We start from the raw sequence: 23,069 nt of genomic DNA on the forward strand, positions 1-23,069 counted from the left end.
ATAAAATGGGGATGGTAATATTGCTTACCTCCTAGGGCTATTGTGACTATCAAAAACTTTTAAAGAAATAAAAGGGCAGGATTGGGGTTGGGAGGACCTGGTCTGTCCCTAGACACTTCCTGGCTATGTGACCCTGGGCAAGTCATTTAACCCTGCTTGCCTACCCCTTGGCTTGCCCTGTTGTCTTAGAGATATATTACTAAGACAGAAAAGTAACAGTAAAAGATTTGAAAAAGGTGGGAAAAAGTACTTGTTTAGTTTAAATCTGTTGATAGCAAACCATTTGATGCATGAAAAACAAAAACACTGAAAAAGGAATGAAGAGGTTCAAGCCAAATTCTTGTGTAATCCTGGGCAAGTCACTTCCTCCTTCTTGCTTCAGCCTCATCCTCTGGACAGTATAATGAGAGAGAGAGTAATCTCTCATCTCCCTTCTAGCTAACATGTTCTGATTCGAAGATTCCATGATAAACTCTGAGGAAGTAGGGTGCAGTAGAAAAAGCAATGATTGGAACAGAGAATGTGGGTTCAAGTCTTGCCTCTGATACTTCCCATATGACTCTGGATTTCATCTCCCTGTGTCCTCAACGGTTGGGCTAAGTGGCCCTTCTAGCTCTGATCCTGCCCCAAGACAACATTTTTTGTTGTTGTTTTTTTCCAAACAGACTGAAGAGAGAAGTTTATTTTCTTTGGCCATGACTTAATAATGATCAAGCAAACAGAGCCCAGGGGCAGGAAAGAGAGCTTGTGATGTTCCTCATGTTAGGAGTCTGCCCCAGCTTCCTCTCTCCCTGCCCTTGATGGTTTTTGAAGCTGACGCTGACAGAGAGGTGTCTGGCAAGATCTGAAGTGGCCTAGCCTCCACAATATGTCGCTGGAAGAGTTAGGCTGTTCTCTGGTCTCCAGTCACAGGCTCTCAGAGAAAGTAAGCTTTCTCAGAAAAGCAGTGTAGGGGCTCCTGATACAGTATTCCAGGCCTATAGCTACCCATTCCAACCCGAGGAAATTTCTCTGCTAAGTAGATTTCTCTGCACAGTAAACTTCTCAATAAAAATTTTTTAAATAGTCTGGAAAAAACTGATTTTTTAATATTTCTTACTCAACAGAATTGTTTGAGAGGAATAGACTTGGTGATTTGTAAAATATTTGACGATAGCAAGGAATTGACCTTATTTTCTTCTCTATTCTCTCCCTAGATGGCTCAATGGATAGACTGTCAGGCCTGGAGTCAGGAAAATTTATCTATCTCATTTCAAATATGGCCTTACACATTTACCAGCTATATGCTGCAAGTCACTTCATCTTGTATGTCTCAGTTTCCCCATCTATAACTCAAGCTGGCAATAGAAATATCAAACCACTCCAGTGGTTTTGCCAAGAAAAACCCAGATGAGGTCAAGAGTCACAACTGAAATGATAAAATATTCTCTATTGCAGCCCAACTAGACTATTCTTTGTTCCCTTTTCTCATCCTGCCCTTGCCATATCCCCATTCCTTTGCTTTTACTGTACTCCTTGTCTTCTGTAAAATGCTTCCCTTTAAGACCTAACTCGTACACATGTCAGACATAACTGAACAACAAGAATATCTGAGATTATCCTAAATCTGAGGGCAAGGACTAGTGTTTTGCCTTTTGTTATATCCCCAGAGATTACCACAATGTGTGGCAAATAGTAGGCAGCTTAATAAAGACTTGTTGATTGACTAAGATCTGAGGACAACGGCACCTCTCCTACACACGACACTCAGCACAGGATGGGACAAGATATAATCACAAAGCAAATACAAACTAGACTGTCCTCAGACAGTAGGCCCCTTCCCACTCAAATTCCTAGATCCTCTCCCCCAAATCCAAGTTAAGACTTGTCCCACTACCTCCCATCCTTCAATGTGGGACTGCAGTTGTTCCAGAGCCTCCAGTTTTTCCATCTGCCTCTTGGTCTCATTGATATTGGTGCAGACGGTCTTCATGGCTTGCAAGGCGCTCTGGACCGCAGGATGGTCAGGGTGCTTTCCTGGAGTCCTCTTTGCCAGTTCCTGAGACAGAGAAAAAGATTCTCAAGTTACCCACTTTATGTTTAACCTATCTAGTCCTCATGGAGTTTTCAGTCCAATTGAGTCAATGATGGAATGTTAGAACTATAAAGAGACCTTACTTAAAGTACTGAAAGTCAGAGCTGGAAGGGCATCCCATGGAATAATTTTCCTTTTAAGTCTAAGAGTCTACGTGCTATGATATAAAAGTCCCTCACAGCATCAGGTCCTAGGATCCTATGGTGTTACTCAATAAGCAATGAGGATTCACGGAAAGACTTTGAACGGAGGGTAGACCAGAGAAGCAGAGTAATAGTGGTGGTGTGCTAATCACAGACTCAGTACATCCTTAACAGGTACCCTTCACACACAATGCCTGGTCACAAAAGAAGCACAATCTACATGAAGGATCAAAGTGCTGCCATTGAGACAAAAGAGGCAGATATATAGGATACAACAGATAAAAGCACCGGCTCTGGAGTCAGGAAGAGTTCAAATACAGCCTCAGATACTTCCTCACTACGTGACTTAATCCCAATTTCCCGACCCTTCAAGCTCTTCTGGCTTGGAAACCAAAGGTTTAAAGGGTTTGTATTTTTTTTTTAAGTTCCAAGGACCAAGAATGACATATTCATTTTTCCCTTTACTTCAAAGCAATCAATCATCATTCAAGAAATATCACAGAAATAATTATTCATCATCTAACACAGGGACATAAATAACTTCACTAGTTTCTCTGTGCACTGAACAATTTAGACTTCATCATAGTTGAGTTTTCTTTAGATCATGACCTAGTTTCTTAAATATTTTTATTATTAAATAATTTTAATACATGATTGGTTTCCTCTGTAATCCTATGTACTTTATTTTATGCATTTAAAAATATTATCCTAATTGATCCAACCGTTCTGGATGCCAATTTAGAACTACGCCCAAAGGGCACTAAAAGACTGCCTGCCCTTTGATCCAGCCATACCACTGCTGGGTTTATATCCCAAAGAGATAATGGGGAAAAAGACTTGTACAAAAATATTTATAGCCACTCTCTTTGTGATGGCAAAAAACTGGAAAATGAGGGTATGCCCTTCAATTGGGGAATGGCTGAACAAATTGTGGTATCTACTGGAATACTACTGTACTAAAAGGAATAATGAACTGGAGGAATTCCATGTGAACTAGAACGACCTCCAGGAATTGATGCAGAGTGAAAGGAGCAGAACCAGGAGAACCTTATACACAGAAACTGATACACTGTGGCACAATCTAATGTAATGGACTTCTCTACTAGCAGCAACGCAATGATCCCAGACAACTCTGAGGGGCTTATGAGAAAGAACGGCTTATGAGAAAGAACGTTATCCACATTCAGAGAAAGAACCGTGGGAGTAGAAACACAGAAGAAAAACAATTGCCTGATCACATGGGTTGATGGGGATATGATTGGGGATACTGGTTCTAAACAAGTACCCTAGTACAAATATCAATAATATAGAAATAGGTCCTGATCAATGACACATGTAAAACTCAGTGGAATTGCACATCAGCTATGGGAGTGGGTGGAGGAAGGGGAGGGAAAGAACATGAATCTTGTAACCATGTAAAAATATTCTTAATTAATTAATTTTCCCAAATTTGAAAAAAATATTATCCTGAAATTGCTTGTCAATTGCAAGAGGGGGGAGGGGGGGAAATATATCATATAAAACAATGGCAAAAAATTTGCAATAAATAAACAAATAAATGAATGAATAAATAAATAAATACATACATACATAAATGTTATCCTGAAATGGGATTCATAAGATTCACCAGACTACCAAAGGAGTTCATGACACAGAGAAGGTTAAGCTATTTTAGATACTTCAGTTGATTCATTACAATGATATACTAACTAGTCTTATGATTCCTCCACAAAAACAACTCAAAATGTTTTGCTTTGGAAGACTCAGAAAATCCCTATAATTCTGCCCAGACTGAAGCTTTATGACCACATCTGAAGGCCACATTTTACTTCAATTCTGCTGTGAACATTTCCAATGGTCTTCAGCCAAAAGCTATGAAACCTTAACTAGTCCTGACAAGATTCATTTACTGATTATGGAGAGTGTCCTAAATTCTCCTGAAAAAAAAAAAACTGAGTGCCAACTCTGTCAAACAAAAGAGCTTAAAAGACCCTAAGGACACACCTAGGAAATAGTGAAGAACAGTAAAAGAAGTGTTCAACTGTAGCATCAGGCAAAAAGTGGTGCTGATGACAAGAAGTGAGTATGTTGCTATCTGCAATAAGAGGCCCAAGATGGTCAGTCAACTTTGGCTTTCAATAAATACCAATACAGTTTTTTATTTAAAATGACAGTTAATTAATAGTCTTATGTTAAAACAGCATTTGATAGTTCATAAAGAGATTGTCGTCTCATTTGATCCTAAGGACACCCTGGAAGGACTGCTTGGGGGTAGGGGAACACAGAGAAGAACTGGCTTCAAATCTCATCTCAGATACTATCAGTATAAGCTTAGGCAAATCACTTAATTTCTCTGTACCATAAGGGGATTCACAATAAACATATAAGGGGAAACAATCACTAAAGACTTAAGACATCTAACTTGTCAGTGAACCAAACAGGTTCTCATTAGAGAGATATGTAAAAGAACTGGCAGAGTCGATTTTATCACGCATTCAAAGGCAACAAGACACATGAAACTGCAATGTTGATGAGAAGCATTTGCAAAGAAACATGTAGTTCATACAGGACATCTGTTGTCAAAGATGAAGAGGGCATTTGTAATTAAATTAACAGATACCTTGACTAAATTAAAACAGCTCCAAAATTCTGATCTATGTAAATCATGCTTTTGAGGAAGAAAAAGTGGGAAATGGATAAAAGAACAGATATCAATTTAAGAAAATTAACCCAATGTAAATCATTCACCAGAAAAAAGAGAAAAAAAGTCTAGAAACCACATCAGTCAACAAACACTTGAGCTCCTTGCCAAGAAGAAAAATGACAGCCAAAGACAATGTTGCTTTAGACTATAAACTTGTTTATCGATGCTTACAGAAGAGATTGGTGAATATTATGGGCAGTAGTGACCAAGAAGTGGGTAGGGAAAAGTAAACTTTAAAGAAAATCTGATGAGACAGCCAAATGAGTCTGATTATCCCAAAAACTGGAAAAAGCTAAAATCGAGAAGACAAAAATAAATGAAAAAAAATCTTTAAATAGCTTATAACAAATTGATTTTCCATTATCGGCCATAAAGTCATCATATTTTATAGTTCCTGATGTGGTCAAGGAAGTTTAAATCAATTTAAGCAGGATCATCAATAGAATAGAGGGAAATAAACTATAAGTTCGGTAAGAAAGAGCTAGATTATGAAGGGGTGAGGGGAATGGTAGGTGGCTAAGTGGATGAGTGCCAGGCTTACAAAATGCTCAAAATTGATACCAATCAAGGAAAACCAAATCAAACAAAAGATAGCAAGATTAAATGCTGTGGGGAAAGGGAAAGGAGCAAGATGGTATTTAGCTAGGTGGTTTAGTGGCCTGGAAGTAAGATCTTGGGTTCAAATTTGGCCTCAGAAACTTCCAACTAGACTTGAAGCAGAAAGATCAGTTAGAAAACTATTTAATAATTTAGCAAGAGATTGTAAAAGGACCTGATTAGCATTGTCAGACTTACATGAAATAATGCAAAATGAAGTTGGTAGAACCAGGAAAACAACTTATAGTGTAAAAAAAAATCTGAAAAACTGATCAACATAATGATCAAACATTATTCCAAAGGGCTAATGATGAAGAATGTCATCCCATATCCTGACTGAGCTGATATAAATAAATAAAATGAGATTCATGTTTTTGGAATTACTTACTATATGAGCCTTTCTTTTGGTTTATGTTAAAAAAAAGTTTTCTTTTCTTTTTTTATTTGGTAAGGAGGTAGAAAGAAGAGAAAATTACAATTTAATTTTTTAAATATATTTTAGAAAAGGAGCTAAGCTAAAGCCCTCTTTTGGGGAAATATCCACAGTTCGTAGGTACGACATGGTTGAATAACCAGTCTGAGGAGAGATACATTTAGGAGGAGAAGCAGAAAACTGTATAATTAGAATTTGAACTCCAGGTCTCTAAATCCCAGCTTCCCAAGTTCCTTCTCACTTTACGCCCTTACCTCTTGGAGATAAAGTTTGTTTGTGATCCCACCCTCTCTCTTTTCCTGTGAACGAGGCTGGTATTGCTTTCTTTACTCAGGCTTTTACTTTTGTCCTTTTATTTCTTCTACTTCAAGTGATTATTAATAAATTTCATAAAATATAATACTTGGAGTTATTGGATATTAATTTAAATCTTACCCAAAAATGTCCCAAAACCCATAGAGGAAAAAGTAATTGGGGAAGAGAGGGGAGATATGCGAAATACTGCAAAAGATTAAAAAAGAATCAAGATGGGGGACAAGGAAGTGAAATTGAATGTCGTCTCCAGAGACTGGTTCCTTATAAATTGAAAACATAAACAACAACATGGGAAGTAAGATTAGTCTTTAAATGATTAAAAAAAAATTAAATCCATCAATGACATATGTAAAACCCAGTGGAATTACTCATTGGCTAGGAGTGGGGGGGGGAGGTTTCGGGGAGGAGTAGAGGGAAAGAACATGAATCATGTAACCATGGAAAAATATCCTAAATCAATTAAATAATTATTTTTAAAAAAACTAAATTTAGGAACAAAATAATAGCTAATGAGACAAATACAATGTGATACAATTCTGCACCCCACGTAGTTCATAGGACTAACAGAAAGAAGGAGCCTTAGTGTATAGAAGGTAAGAGTTCAGAGAGACCTTGGGAGATCATTTCCTATATAAGTACTAATGATGCAGAAGAGGAAATTAAGACCCAGAAAGAAGAAGTTACTTACCCAATTTCACTCAGGAAGACAGTAGCAGAGCAAGAATTTAAAGTAAGGTCCTCTCATTCTAATTTGACTAAACTATATTGTTGTCTCCTCTCCTCAGTGTGTCAGTCAATACTCATTAGCAGGGGCAGCAGTGGATTGAGAGCCAGATCTATTCTGATTGCCTGGAAGGCAGTTTTGAGGTATAGGAAAGATCACTCCCTCCTGGAGTAAAAGGAAATGGATCTGAACCCAGGTCCCACCCCCTCTTTACTAGCCCTGGGAGTTTGGGCAAGTGACCATTCCCCTCTCTGCTTCAATTTCTTCCTTAATCAACAAGCATTTATTTTACACCAAATATATGCCAGGTATGGTGCTAGACACTGGGAATATAAAGTTAAAGAATGGAAGGGGCAGTAAGGTGGATCAGTGGATTAAGAGCCAGGCCTAGACATCTGTCTGGGTTCTTGGGTTCAGATATGGCTTCAAACACTTCCTAGCTGTGAGAGCCTTGGACAAGTTACTTAACCTACATTATCTAACCCTTACCAATCTTCTGCCTTTGAACCAATACACAGTAACTTTTTTAAATATTCATTAATTTAAAAACGAATTCATATGCCAGCTATTGTGTTTGGTAATGGGACACTTCACACCCACTACTATTAATTTGTCTGACATAGAAAAGGAAACTCTTGATCAAACCAGGGGGATAGCATGCATTGAATATTTATATTTCTATACCATTTTTGTTTTGACAATGTCCTTTCCTTACAGCAATACTATGTAGGAAATTGGCTGAATATTCTCATATCAACTTTCCAGAAGCTCAGGAGTTCAATGATTTCTCTAGATCACCCAGCCAGGACGAATCTAAGCCAAGTCTAAAACTCAGGTCCCTGGACTGCCAACACCAAACTGTCACTAAGACCAGACTTCTCAGAATGACATTAAGGATTCTCCAGAGTCTGATTCTAACTTCTCTAGCCAGCCTCAAGTCCCACTCTATAACTGAGTAGCAGGCTGAGCACAGGACACATCACTCTTTTGGCCTTGAGTAAAACTATATCACTCTTCTTGGACTCAGTTTATTCCCTTCTACAATAATGGAATTGTATTTGTGGGTAACCTAGTTCATTAAGTAATGATATGCCATGGATTCACCTGGAAATGGAATGACATAAATATAGCATAATTGCCTTGGGGCTCAAATGGGAAGAGCTTCAAAATTCCATTTTGCATTACACAATGAAGTATAAATAATGCCTTAAAGGAAACCCTAAAACCCTAAAACAAATTTTATTTAGGGGAAAACTGAGAAAAAAAGTATTTTGGAACCTACAAAGTCTCATCCCAAAATGCCTCTCTGGCTTTAGGAAGCCTGTCCATCCAGCTAGTAACAAGCTTCCCCAGAGCCCCACTTGTTCTAAATCTGTCCCAGGTTCTCCCTCAAACACATTCTGGTCTAAATTGTGGAAACTATTCAGAGACTGTTGTCTCTGTGGGACTAATGTGGGACTCTTCAAAGGGAAGAGTCAAGAATGAAACCAGGCATCAGGCTAGTGCTGTTGAATTCAACCAAAGGCTCACTAGGGAGATGAGGGGAGCCTTCTTGGAAGAGAAGACAGCCTTGATCTGAGTCATGGAAAGGCACTCAATTTGTTAGGGGACCTGGGTTCCAATTCCTGCCCAATGTAACCTGAGGCGAGGGCTCAGTTTATCTGTAACACAAGGCCTCATCAAGCTCTATTTCGAGCCCATGATTCAATAGAAGGATGCATCTGTCCGGGAGTCTAATGAATTTCCTTTGCTTACAGTTTCATCATCTTAAAGCAGCAAATGAACCTCCTGCAGTCAGACCACCATGACTACTAGCACATAGATAATGTCCCAAGCGACCAGCAGGTGGAGTCAGAGAGCAAGAATTTCCAAACCCAGGTTCAAACTTTCCTGGAGATGGAGGAAGAAGTAATCTTAGATTGAGACTTGGAGGGGACCAAGTACCGGCGATCACTGAATGCATCTCCCTCCTTTTTCAGATGAGGAAATTGAAACCTAAGTCACCATTCAAATCCAAGACTCCAAACCACTACCCCTTTCCATGACACCATCCTTTGAGGAAGAAAGGATATTTCTATAGAACTTTTCAGTTACCTCACAAAAACTCATAGCCATTTAACAAATAAGGAAACTTGAGAAGTAAGGTGATTTGCCCAAAAGGAAGGAGAAGACAAGGACCTGATCCCATGACTTTCAACTCTACAAATAGAACCTTCTTGGGGAAACTATCCAGAAGGCTACCAAGAGAAGGTTTGTCCCCAATGTGGTTTCTCTTCATATCCAAAACCAAAGTCCCTTCTTCCCACCTTCACCCTGCACCCTGTACCCCATACCTCGTGACAACAGTACCAAGGACAACAACCTAATTGTCTTATCATCCTTGCAAGAGATCAAATCTATTAAACTCCAGCATTCCTGAGATACCAATAGGCATTCATTATGGAAAACTTGGGTGATTTGTTCAAAGACATACATTAAATCTAAGCTGGAAATAAAATCCAAATGTCCTTAGACAGTCAAGTCCCTTCAAGTCCACCCATTTCCTGCTTCAGAATTCTATTTGAAAAGCAAATACATACAACTACTAAAATCCCACCACCCACATCCTGGCTAGGCTCCTGATGGAGCCAGACAAAAGATTTCTGAATGGAAGTAGAGTCCCTAATTTTAGAACATAAACAGAAGGAAGTGGCCAACTATTCTACAGCTCCAACTAGGGCAGGAAAATGAAGAACTGGGCTCGACAGCAACAGGAAGGCTTTAAGTCACCTTTACTAAAGAACAAATATTGGCATTCATTAAACACTAGAGTATATTCCCACTGGAATCAGAGAATATAGAATCTTTGAGCTGAAAGGAACCACAGCGATTGTCCAGTCTCAATCCTGCATTTTACAGTGGAGAAAGCTGAGAAAGGAAGAGTGACTTGTCCAAAGAAACTGAGGTAGTTACTGGCAGAGCTGGGATCAAGAAACCAGATCTCCTGACACCCAGAGCCAGTGCTATTTAAAATGACCTCACTAGTTTCTGCGGTTTCAGAGAGTGGCTAAATATTAGGGTTTCTAAGAAGAGAGGATGTACCTTCACTGCAGAGGATGTTACACCAATTCAGCTGAGCTTGTGGGAAAGATAGCATATCTGTCCTCCAATAATATTTACAAAGAAGATGCCCAGAACTGAACTTGTCTTGAACATAATTCTTCAAAGACACATTTGTGACCAAGAGGCCTAGATTTAGAAAAAATAAGATCAAACTAGAAGGTTTTCCCTGTCCAAGTAAGGAGGGAAGAGAGAAAGGCAAGGGGAGAGAAAAAGAGGCAGAAGAAAAGAAAGAGGAAAGATTAGAAAAGGAGGAAAGAGATGGAAAAGGGGAAAAAGACAATGAGGAAAACAGATTTTAGGGGGACCTGTCCTATCCCCTCTTACCTTCCCCAGAAATGGAGCAGACTTCAATGCCCTAACTCTGGTGTCCAACCAGCTTGTATCTCACTTTAAAAGTAGCTGGCCTTGGGGGCAGCTGGGTAGTTCAGTGGAGTGAGAGTCAGGCCTAGAGACGGGAGGTCCTAGGTTCAAATCTGGCCTCAGACACGTCCCAGCTGTGTGACCCTGGGCAAGTCACTTGACCCCCATTGCCCACCCTTACCACTCTTCCACCTATGAGACAATACACCGAAATTAAGGGTTTAAAAACAACAACAACAAAAAAAAAAGAAAAACAAAAAAAAGTAGCTGGCCTGACAAGGAGAGGAATCCTGCCTTATAGGTTTCCTCATTTATCTCTGTTCCACAAGGGGACATGAGAGAATCTACTGCTATCATCATCTTTATCTCCAGTGGCCCATGGGGCAAGGGTACAGATGAAAAAAATAAGGCTCAAAGAGATTATTACTTCTCTGTGGTCAGGATTTGAAAATAGGTTTCTCATGACACCAATTCTAGCACTCTCTCCACTATAAAATTCTTTCTGATCCCAGACCAAAACTTCTTGTGTCTTTTCCTATGCCCCAGGTTTGAGTCTGTCCTGACTGTGTTAGTGAAAATATGTTGGAAATGGTTTAATCCAGGCTCTTTTGGACAGCTAGATGGGCCAGTGGATAGGGCTGAAAGACCCACGTTTTAATTTGGCCTCAGATACGCATTAGATATATGACTCTGGGCAAGTCACTTAGCTCTGTTTGCCTCTGTTTCCTCATCTGTAAAACGAGCTTGAGAAGGAAATGGCAAACCTTTGCTAAGAAAATCCCAAATGAGGGAACAAAGAGTAGAGTGTGATTGAACAAATTGAAAAACAATAATAAAATGGCAACTATATGCAAAGGATTTTAATGTATCCACAGCCAAAGAAAGAACTGTACGAATCTGATTACAGATCAAGGCATGCCATCCTTTATTTCCTTCATGAGTTTTTTTTTTTTATTGTATATATGATATGTGTCTTCTGGAGGAATATGGAAACAAGTATTCCATGAGAGGACTGGATAACCTATACCAGACTATTTACCGCCTGAGGTGAGGAAGGGGAATCAGAATAGCAAGATGACAGAAAACAGTTGTCCAAAACTGTTTCCATATGTAATTGTAAAAAATAAAATCTGATTAAAAATTATAAGCAAAGGATTTGATGATTCTCAGGATAATTTCATTCTTCTGGATAAGACAAGTAAAAATCCTAAAAAAAAATGAGTAGTTTCCATGAAGTTTATCATGGGTTTAGAGACAGAGAAAATACCAGTATCTCATCTCCAAGTTTAATTCCCAGTTTAGAACCCTAGAATTTAAAGCTGGAAGAGAATTTAGAGCTAGAAAAAAGTAATCAAATGGTTCTCTCTGGTTTCAAGGCCCCATAACATACTTAAAAATTATGGAAGGTCACCTGTCCCCAAGAACTTTTGCTTATGTAGGTTTTAGCTAGCTACATTTATCTTATTAGAAATTAAAACATTTTAGTATATGGAAAGAGTCTTGACCTCAGGGACCCCATCAAAGGGTCACAGGGATCCCCATGAATACCCTGACCATATTTTGAGAACAAATGATCTAATCCAACCTTTTCATTTTAGCCCTGAAGAAAGTGAGGTACAATAAGATATAATAAGGTACAATAAGATACAACAAACAATCTCATCTTTTTTAGAGGAAGGTGATGATACAGTAGAGCTTGTAACTGGGAACTGAGTTCAAACCCAACTTCTGATACTTACTACTGTGTAACCCTTAAATTCTGCCTCAATTGTAAAATGAGGTTATAATAGCACCTATTTACAGGGTTGTGGTGAGGATACGAGATAATACTTGCACATTGTAGAGGCTTCTATCCAAATATAAAATTCCGTGTTCTGGAATCAACCTCCGTTGTAGCTCTAACATTCTATAACTCTATATGTACCCTGCAAAACTTAACTCTATATGTACCCTGCAGAACTCTTCCCTCCAGCCAGGGCCTTGTACATAGAAGGTTTAAAATAAATTTTTGATTGATTAAAAAACCTTAGTCATCAAACACTTCCCCATGGCTAAGCAGATGACAGGCTTCAAAGTCTTGCCATAAAGCTATTACTGGCTCACCACCTCACAAACATGACCCAACCAACCTGATACAATGGCAGTGGGCAGGATGTTTAAAAAAAATCAAGAGAGGCAGGATGAAGAGGCAACAAAAATAAGGTGACAAAAGTTGGCGATTTCCTGTGCCCCCTTACTAATAAACAAAAAGGAAGTCAAAGAATCTCAGAATATCAAAGCTGAAGGGCAGCACAGAATATAGAATGTTAGAGTTGGAAAGCTGCGTTAGTATCCCATGGGTAGAAAGAACCCAAGCTCAGTTCAGGTCCCCTTTCTAAACACCAGAGGTCTGGATACTAAAGTTCTTAGAGAGTCCATGAAACTCATGAAGGAAGGCAAACTCACAGAACACCCACATCTAAAGCTCTCAAAATGAATTTAATTCAAACAAGTCACCTTCTCCAATTCTGGTGGCTCACAAGTGAGCTTGGGTCCTAAGATTAAACCAGAAAAGCAAAATCATTTGATATCCTTGACAAGAGAGGAATTCTTATCTTGGATACATATAACTTACGAAAATGGAGAGAAAGAATTTGGAAGGCTAGGGTAGGAGTAGTTACAAATAAAATTACTGAGCCTGATGAGAATTTGCAGAGACTTAGTTAAAGCCAGATAATCCTGAACTGAAACTAGGAGGACACAAGCAAGTGTTTAAAGTCATCTATCCTCATTAGTGATGTCATCTGGCATTTAGACTGAATAAACATCATTCTCAATGAGAATATGACAATGGCAATTAACAAAAGAAATTCAGGAAGAGTAAGTAGCTGGACATAACTAAATAGTTACAAAAGAAATCTACTCTGTAAGCAGCACAATTTCAAAAATGATCAGGAATCAATTTGTTAAACAGTTCAAAAAGTACAGAATCTTGTGCTTATAATAATAATAAAGAATTCTTTAACCACCCCCTGCCCTGAAAAAAAAAACCCACGAAGTGGTCACACAACTTTTGTTTCAAGACCTGCAGTAAAGTGGAACCTATTTCCCATCTAATCTACCTCATTTCACTTTTAGATAGTTCTAATTTTAAGGAAGTTTGGGGTTTTTATCTTGTTTTAAATATTAAGCTTAAATTTGTCTCTACTTACTACTTTGGTCCCCTTTGGATCCAAGCAAAACAAGTTTAATCTCTCTTCCATATGACAATGCTTTCAAATCACATAAAGTCAACCCTTTTATCACCTTTTTCTATACATTCTCCAGGTCAAAAAATCTCCATGGCCTAAATATGATACCCAGAACTGAATACAATTTAATGCAATTAGGTTATCACCTCCTTAGTCAGTTAGTTATTCAATAACATTTGTCAAGCACCTGTCCTGTGCCAGGCTAAGTGAGAACATCATACCTCTTCTAATGTGTAGCCTGTAATCACATTAACTTTTCTGACTGTGCATCATCATATCTGATTCAATGTAGTAAAATTCAATGAACTGCTAGCAGGCTATGACATCCATCTGGTACTTTTGTAAAGATATTAGCGTATTTAAGGCAAGTGAAAAGATATCCGTAACTACAGATATTTATGCCTCTTTCTCATCACTATAATTTTTTCCCTAAACTTAGAATCAGTTCCAAGGCAGATTAGCAGTAAGGGAAGAGTCTACCAGATTTGAACCTCCAGGCCTCCTAGCTGCTACATCACTAATAATTCTTAAGAAAATGGTCTATGAACACATCACTGGTATCTTTGAAGAAAACATGAGTGAATAAAGTAAGAAGGTTTTCATATTCAATTTCCTAAACCAGGCCACATATTTATAATTCCACAGTTGAGTGAGAGGTATAGAAATCATAACATCCTATGGCATCCATGCTTGGCTGATTTTTTTTTAATCTTGACTCAGCAGAAGAAAGTGGTGTTCTATTAAGCTATCTCGTACACAAAACAAAGACTTGAATCAATAACTTGCTGAGTGCCAATATCATGTAAGGCAATGATATAGAGAACATCCTACTAATTTCAAAATTAAGGATTCTTCACACTCAAACTTTTCTGCCTAGGACTTATGCTAAATCCATTGAGACCTATCCCCTGTGGGCTTCCTATGTGCTCAAAACTGTATCAAAATACTGCCATCTTTAATGAAAAAATCAGGTCAAACATTCATATCTAACTAGCAAAGTGAGTGCAAAAGAACAGGTTATTAGATTATATAGTTCAGTCAAGCAGAAAGCCTAATCCGTCAGCATGCTAATTTTGGGCAGGGTCTGCCAATGGCCAAAGAAATGAATACAGAGTTTAGGAGGAAGGTAATACCATGAAACATCTGATCATATCTGAGAAACTGAGTTGTGCTTCCAATGATCTCAAGTTATTCCCCACAGCAAAACTCCACTTCTGTAACTCCAATATTCCAAGAGTAAGCTATTTGGCTTCAACTCATAAAATACCACAGTTTCAGAAGAATGTAAACTTTAGGTAAACCAAAGAGCAAAAGAAAGACTCAAGAAGTGAATAAGCAAGCAAAAGCATATTACCAGCAATAACTTAAGTGAGAAGTGGTGAAAAACATATCATCAGGAAAATGATAATGGGTAAAGGAGGTGGGCTAGACAAGTATAGGAAGTAAGCCAACAAATCAAGAAGCTTTTTATTAAGCATTTACCATATATCAGGCACTGTAGAAGCGAGTGTGAATTCAAAAAAAGACCAATTTTTTTTAAAAAAGTAAAAAAACCACCACTGCTCCATGCTCACAGTCTAATGAGTCAACAACTGTGTCACACAAGAATGCATAACAGAAAAAAAAGATTGCCATCCTTGACAAAAGATCTGAAGAAATGTGAACCAGTTTAAAGCTATTTGCTACTCATAGATTCTTCAGTGTTTCAAACAGTGATAATAATCCAATTATAGTGTCAATTTGACCCAGAAAAAAAGAAAAAAGAAAAAGAAAAAAAAGATCTGAAGAAAGGAATGGACAAGAATTACATAGGATGAGTTAGGAAGGAGGGAAACAATTATGTGACATTTGATTCTCACAAAAATTTTTTCTGAAGTAGGAGCTACTATCATCATTTTATAGATGAGGAAACTGAGGTTAAACTATTTGCCAAGGGTGACAGACTAGTAACCTAACAGCCCTGTTCTATGTTCTAAAATCAAATTCAAATTAAAAAAGCAACTAGAATTTACATTAGCACTTTTTGGAGTTTACAAAGTACTTTACAAATACTATCTCGTTTTATTTTTATGACATCTCTAGAAGAAACTAAGTAAAGATGAGGAAATGGAGGCAAAAAGAGCTTAAATGACTTGTCTAGGGTCATATGGATGACAATTATCTGAGGAAGGATCTGAAAATGGGTCTTCCTGACTCCAAGGTCTGGTATTCTGTTCACTGTAAAAACCAGCTGCCTCTTAACTCATTACATAATTTGGCTCTAACATCCTCTGGTCTAAAGTTCCTTCCTACTCCATGGTCTGGGTTCTAGAGAAACCTTTCCATTTCAGACATTCTAAGTTCTAAATTTCCATTCATCTCTAAGACTGGGTCTTAGTCTCTTCTAGATCAAGTACATTCTGTGGTCTTTGTTTTAGGGTCCCTTTCAGGTCTGACATTCTATACACCAAGGTCCCTTTCAGCTATAATGCTCCATTAAATGACCCCCTACCCCTACCCCCAACTAACGTCTCCTCTCAGGGCCTTCCTACCATGAGAATAGACAAATAAACACCTAACAGGAGGAATTTTATTTGAAAAGTAGATGGAGACTTTCAGCAGAGTGAGAAAACACTAATCCCCTATTACAGGAACCCTGGATTATAAATCCAAACAAAATAGACCACATAGTCTATTCTTGGGCAATATTAAAGGCTTTCTGGCTTTTCCCCAGAAGGCTGTCATTTCTCCTTTTTTTTTTTTTTTTTTGCTCTGTCTGTTCCTTCTCAACCACCCACTCTCCTCAACCTCTGCCGCCTACGTTAGACACACAGGCCAGGAATAGAGACACTCAGGGGTAGAACAAGAAGGAAGATGGGGTCAGTTTCAGGGGTCATCTCATCTAACCCACTGATTTTTTTATATGAAGCAACTGAGGTCCAACTGTACAGTCTGAGCCAGAGGAAGAATAATTTTCTATTTATCCCACTAAAGAGCTATCCATTGGTAAAAACGGGTCGGGGGAGCATGTGAGGGAATCAGAGGACAGAGCATTTCAAAATCTTTTAACCCAACTTCCTCAATCTACAGAGGAGGAAAACTGACTTTGTCAAAGGTCACACAGCTAGTGAATAAGGGGACAGGGGAGGACACACCTAGGCCCCTTGACCTCCCGCTGCATCGTGACATATTTTAGGTTTTGCTGACCCAAGCTGAAGGAATGGCCTTTAACCCACAATTGGAAAATGTTACAAAAAGCTCAAGAATTTGAGAAAGATAAAAACCCCACAGCGCCAAGAGTGCTCTCATGCAACAGCTCTGCGTGTGAGAGCCAGAAGCAGGGACGCCCTGAGCAGATCCATCCGGAGTGGAGAACACCATGTCTCCCCAAGGTTCTCCCCAGCTTCCAGGGCATGATGCCTGGCCCTCTATGGTCTTCAATAAACACAGCTGGAGGCTGAGAAATCAAGGAAGCAGCAACTGAGGGGAAGCCGGACACTATAAACATCGAGGAGGCTCTTTGTCAAGAATGCAAACCGACCCCAAGGCTTAATCGCTGCTTCCTGTGGGCTGTTTGCCCAACCCTCCTGCCAGGCAGTTCTCAGGCTCTCATAATCACTCAGAATATCAGAATAGCAGAGTTGAAAGAGACCTCAAACAAAAAAAAAAAGAGAGACTAGTCCAATTGCCACCCGATGAGGAATCCCCCCATGCATCGTCAGTCAGTCAACAGTGACTTACTAAGGGCATACTAGGTACCAGGAACTGTGCTAGGCAGTAGGGATATAAAGATATCATGAGATTACATTCCATTGAGGGGAACTACATAGACACATAGAAGCAGGGCTTTGCTAATAAATATTTAACAATCAGTTCTATAAAAAGGAAGAATTTTCTTAGGGCAATTTAATCTGCATTATTAACATTTTTCCAACACTTTCTAAAGTCTTAACCATCAACAAAACAACTGATTTGTAACATTTGCAGATCATCAGCTCTTACTAAGCAGCACAAGCTTTTGAACATCCTTCAATACTAGTATATATACAATATATCCAAAGTCTGGAGACAAGCAGCTGGAGGAACAAGGAATTGTCCCAGCTCCTGAGCTTTGAAGGAAAAATTAAGGAATCTAAGAAGTAGAGGTGAGAAAGAAAATCATTCCAAGAATGGGGGAATCTCTTCAGAATCATATGACCCAATCCCCTTCCCCAAGCAGAGGAATGTCCACAGACTAGGAGACGTTGAACAAATGACCTATGTTTGCTCCCCACCCCTGTTTCAGCCTATCAGGAACCCCCACTGTGCAAAGGGTACCAGAGACTGGGAAGGTCTGGGAATCAGGAAGAACAAAAAATTTACACACTACCTTGAGGAGCAGAGGGTACTTGCAAATCCTCTGGATTGGAGTCAGCAGGTAGCCTTCCAAGGGGATGTCTGTTGTCTTTCGGCCACCTAAAAGCATACAACTCTGCAACCAGATAGAAAAATATACATCATGTCCAAAGTTCTCAAGTTCTTCCTATCACCCTCCATTTCTCAACGATGTTCACTCCATTCTAAGATTCCAATTTTCCTTTCCAGCTCATAAAATCTGTGTTTCAAAGCTCTTTCTAGGTTTAACACAGTTTTGAGAATCCAAATGGAAGAGACCCTGGAGGCTATCAAGTCCCAAACCCTTCATTTGAAATTGGGAACCAAAAAGGTTAAATGTAGGAAGGATTTCAACCTAGATCCTTCTATGGTAGCTAGGATATAGCTTCAGCATTGGGAATTCTAAGATTCCTTTCATCTAACGGCCCATACCGCAGCGCCATTTTTTATTCTACTATTAGATTCCTACCAGATCTGACAAAATAGAGACAACTGTTTGTATTAGGCTCTGGGTCTCAACCAACCATTCTACCCGCCCTGGCCTTGAGCTTGAAACAATTCCTGGTCAACATTCCAAATTACATCACCCAGTAAGGACCCTCTAGTCCCTTTTGGTCTGGGGCACCCTGCCCTTGGGTTACAGCAGCTGTGGAATGCTGGGGCAGATCCTGGGTGGACAGCAAGGGCTTTGTGCTCAGGGGACAACACTTGTTCCAAATGGCTCCTATGACGCCAGCTCAAATCAGGGTAGACAGCAGGAAAGGGAATCCCAGAGGAGGTTGCAGCGGTCACACAGGAGCTGGGCAGAGAAGGGACCATCCTCTTCCTTACTTACCCCCAAAGCCAGAAAGGATCAACCTATCTTTTGAATCTTCTATTTTATGCTAGTAAAGTTTTAATAAAATAATAATAATTAAAGCTCTAATAATAAGATTGAGAATGAGAAGGGACCATAAAACATCAGTGCATCTGCCCTATTTTACAGATAAATCAAAATTCGAACCCAGATCTTCTGACTTCAAATCCAGGGTTCTTTTAGCTTATCAAATCATAGGAAAAGATTGTATAGAAGCCACAAAGCCTGAGGACTCTCAACCAACAGATGGCTTGGGCTTCAATTTCCCTGGAGGATGCACAACCTCCCCCAGCTCCTCTCTTTACCCTCACTAGTCATCTGCCCCAAGCTGCCACTTGGCAAGTGGTAGTGAAGGCTGGCATGGAAGCCTCAAGGGGAGAGACAAAGTAAAGAGAGCTGTGAATCTAGCAGTGTTCTCCTCCCATATGGACATGATCCCAACTAACATCCGGATTCCCAAGGGAAAAGAAAAAAAAAAAGAGGCCAATAGTGCCTCAAAGTATCATGACCCTTGGCAGGAGGACACAAGAAAAACAGACCCCAGGCTGTCCCAAGGGGCCTCTATTTCAAAGGGCTACTCCACTAAAAGAACTCATTCAGGCTGAAGTCAAACCATGCTCTATAATAAAATTTTTTAAAATTTTTCTTCAATAAACCTCCTTAAACTTAGTTATGTGGGCCTCACTCTATCCTTATCTAAAGGGGTTTAGGTGTCCATTTTGGACTGTGTTGGGTGCATGGCCAGAAAGAATAATCTCCTCGAAATGAAGTAGAATATATAAAGGGAGGAAATGAGGCACTACTGCCCCCAATTCCATTCTAGAAAAGTACCCCAAAATCTAAATTCCTTTTTCAGGCCTCACTGACCTTTGGGGAATTCTCTCCAAAGAAGGCAAAAGGAGAGAGTAGAGAAAGATATTTAGAAAAACAAAACCTAAAAAGCAAATCTCAGAACTGGAAAGAACTCCAGATGTCCAAACCCTATAGGAGCAGAAAGCCAATTTATAACATCCTTAATTTATGTTAAAATAGTTTTAGTGATTTGAAACTCTCAAAGGTCAACCATTCCACTGTTGGGACCAAGTAGAAGAAACTTATTGTTTTATGGGAGGGTCCTTCAAATATCATTCATTATCAGTCCAATCAAGCATTTAATCAAGACTTCATGTGTGCTAGGGGATAAGGGTACAAAGACAAAAATGAAATAATTTGCTCTCAGAAAGCATATATTCTACAGTTATTCAATATTTCTTCAACTTGGCCTAGTACCTTGGATAGCTGCCTACTCTACCATATGTAGTCTATCCAATCCCACCTAGCTGCACTGCCTTCTGGAAGGATACAAGAGGTAAGCCAAGTCCTGTCCCAACCAGGGTACCCTAAGAGGATCACGGGGTCCTCATCAGAGTGAGAGAATGGGAGCAAAGTGTAGGTTTACATACCAAAAGGAAGGCTCGGATGGCGGGTATCTTGTTCAGTTCCATCAAAAGCCTCAAAGCCTTCTCATGATTGCTGCAATATTCTTCATACACACAGAATTTGTCCTTCTGTAAGAGAATAAACACACTCCTGTAAGAAAAGGGAAAGATAATCTTTGAGGATAATTTACTAGATGACTGGATTACCCTAGTTTGGGAGGAATATAGGATCCAAATTTTATAGAAAGAAAATTGAGGCCCAGATAGTAACTGAGCAGAGATGATAAAAATGTCAGCATCCCTGCTCCCCCACCCAGCCCCCAAATCAAATTTAAATCATAAGAGTTTAATGATTGGCTGTTAATGAACCTGACATTTATAAGAAAGCCCTATCAGGATGCTGTTGGGCAACTTAAAAAAAATCATCTTGTCAGAGAAAGGCCTCCATACCTATGTAATTTGGAGCTGCAAAGAGAAACTGGAAACTAGAAAGTTAGAATTAGTCTAACCTTCTCATTTTATAGGAAGTTAAGATCTTTTAATTTTAAGGAGGAAGATCTTTTTTTGAAGTATCACAGTATTAGTCAATGTTGAAGGCAACAAATGAACCCAAATCTGCTGACTCTCAATTTTAGAAAGGTTCTTAAAGACCTCTCTGGATGACCTTAGGGAGACCAAACATTTCAGGTTAGAGGCAAAAACAGATTGGCCAAACTAGGTTTAAAACACAGCAGCTACACAAAACAGCTTAAAGATTCTGAGACAAGGAGGTTTTCTTTTATCCAAACTTCTAATGACCTTTTGTTGTTGAATATTCATTATCTCTTATAAATAAACCAGAAAAAAAAAGATTCAAATTCGAGTTGACATTTAACAGCTGTGTGACCCTGGACAAATCATTTAACCTCTCTGAGCCTTCTAAAATAGCATGATGCCATCAACTGAAATGGTAAATGAATATGAAACAAAACTATCATGCTGTTATATTAATGCTGGGCTTTGGTGAGCCTTCTCTAAGTGGGGAGCTAGACCTCACACTCTCCACAAACAAGCTCACAAAACTTCAACATTTGTACATGCTCCCGGATTAAGCCACTTCCCTCCGGCCCCCAGCAACAAAGATAAGAATTCTTTTTCCGTTTTTTTTGTTTGTTTGTTTTTTAGACCCTTAACTTCTGTGTATTGTCTCATAGGTGGAAGAGTGGTATGGGTGAGCAATGGGGGTCAAGTGACTTGCCCAGGGTCACACTGCTGGGAAGTGTCTGAGGCCAGATTTGAACCTAGGACCTCCCATCTCTAGGCCTGACTCTCAATCCACTGAGCTACCCAGCTGCCCCTAAGAATTCTTTTTTCTGAAAGAAAGCATCAATGAATTTTTGAAACAGACAGAATAGAGTAAAAGGAATTTCAGGTGACATAGCAGAAGCAGGCCAGTACTAGAGCTGTCATGTTAAATTTGAAATATACCTAGCAAATAACCCAGTTATATATAATAGAGAATAACAGATTTAGGAACAGTTATTTTTATGCTTTTCTGTGAATAGGGAAAATGTCCGTGTTTGATAATGTTGGCAATAATAAAAGTAAATTTTTTTAAAATACTATCATGCTATAAAAAAATAATAAAGATGATAGCTTCAGAAAACCCTGGAAAGACTTCTATGAACTGATGCAAAGTAAGCAGAATCAGAACAATTTGATATTATAAAGATATCAACTTTAGGAGATTTAAGAACTATGATCAATCATAATTGCAGAGGGCTCATGATAAAACTCAAGAATGCAAACTGAAGCATACTTTTGTGCTTTCTTTTTTTTGGACTCAGCTAATGTGAGAATTTATTTTGCATGGCTATACATATGTGTAATGCCCTCCTCTTTGTGTTGGGGAAGGAAAGAATTCAAAACTGGAAATTTTAGAAAATTGGGTCATTGCAAAGAAAATGAAGTGAATTGGAAAAGGAAAGACAATCTGGAAAAAGATGTGATATATCAACAAAACATTTTTTAAAAGACAGAGAGATAAAGACGGCACACTGTCTCACAGGACAATTTTAAACTGTGTATGAAATTTATAGAAACATAGGAATACAGGCTATTATCATGAGAAGTATATTCCCACATATACTTTTTTTTGGTCAAAGAGAAAATAAAACATGAAACATTAAAGCTGTTGATCTGTATAGATGGTAAATGAGGCACCAAGAGGAAAGATAATTAAGAGCTGGGTCATCTGGGTCTAGGAGGTAGAGAACCAGCCTTGGCCATTCTCAGAGATGAGGTGCCTCTTTGTGCCTTGAACCTATGGCTATCTCTAGAGATAGTAAGCCTTCTTCCCCATGTCACAAAATCTATGAAAATAATCAAACTGGCAATCCTAATCATCAGATATCCCACCCATTCTCTTTGCCTTAGAAAGAGATCAGGCTGACACCACTGTACTGTTCTACCACAGAATATGGCAGGACCTTTTGTTGCCATCAAATAGAAACTTCATTTCTCCTTACCACCCATCTTTGGGACCCTTTTGAGACACAGTCATGAACCAGCCTCTACTGCTTAGTCTTCTTTCCCAGATTTGGTCTTATCCAAAACAACAGACCCTAATTAATGAGAGACACACACAATCCTCTCCCAAATTGAAGCATTCATTCAATAATCATCATCATCATCATCATTATCATCACTAGCATAAAACTCTTTACAAGTATTATTCTCACAACTCTGGAAAGCAGGTGTAGTTATCCTCATTTTACAGAT

General features: G+C 39.0%; 1 protein-coding gene across 1 annotated transcript in view; it reads right to left on the reverse strand.

The window, feature by feature from the left end:
- PREX1 (phosphatidylinositol-3,4,5-trisphosphate dependent Rac exchange factor 1) overlaps positions 1–23,069 on the reverse strand; it is a 230,217-nt gene that overhangs the window by 106,492 nt on the left and 100,656 nt on the right. Inside the window, exons 4-6 of the mRNA XM_044663811.1 lie at positions 20,334–20,438; positions 18,031–18,132; positions 1,877–2,038 (exon numbers count right to left, since the gene is read on the reverse strand). Coding sequence (XP_044519746.1) covers positions 1,877–2,038; positions 18,031–18,132; positions 20,334–20,438 — 369 coding nt within the window. The remainder of the gene's footprint in view (positions 1–1,876; positions 2,039–18,030; positions 18,133–20,333; positions 20,439–23,069) is intronic.

The sequence above is a fragment of the Gracilinanus agilis genome, chromosome 2 (assembly GCF_016433145.1).
Source record: "Gracilinanus agilis isolate LMUSP501 chromosome 2, AgileGrace, whole genome shotgun sequence".
NCBI classification, from domain to species: Eukaryota; Metazoa; Chordata; class Mammalia; order Didelphimorphia; family Didelphidae; genus Gracilinanus; species Gracilinanus agilis.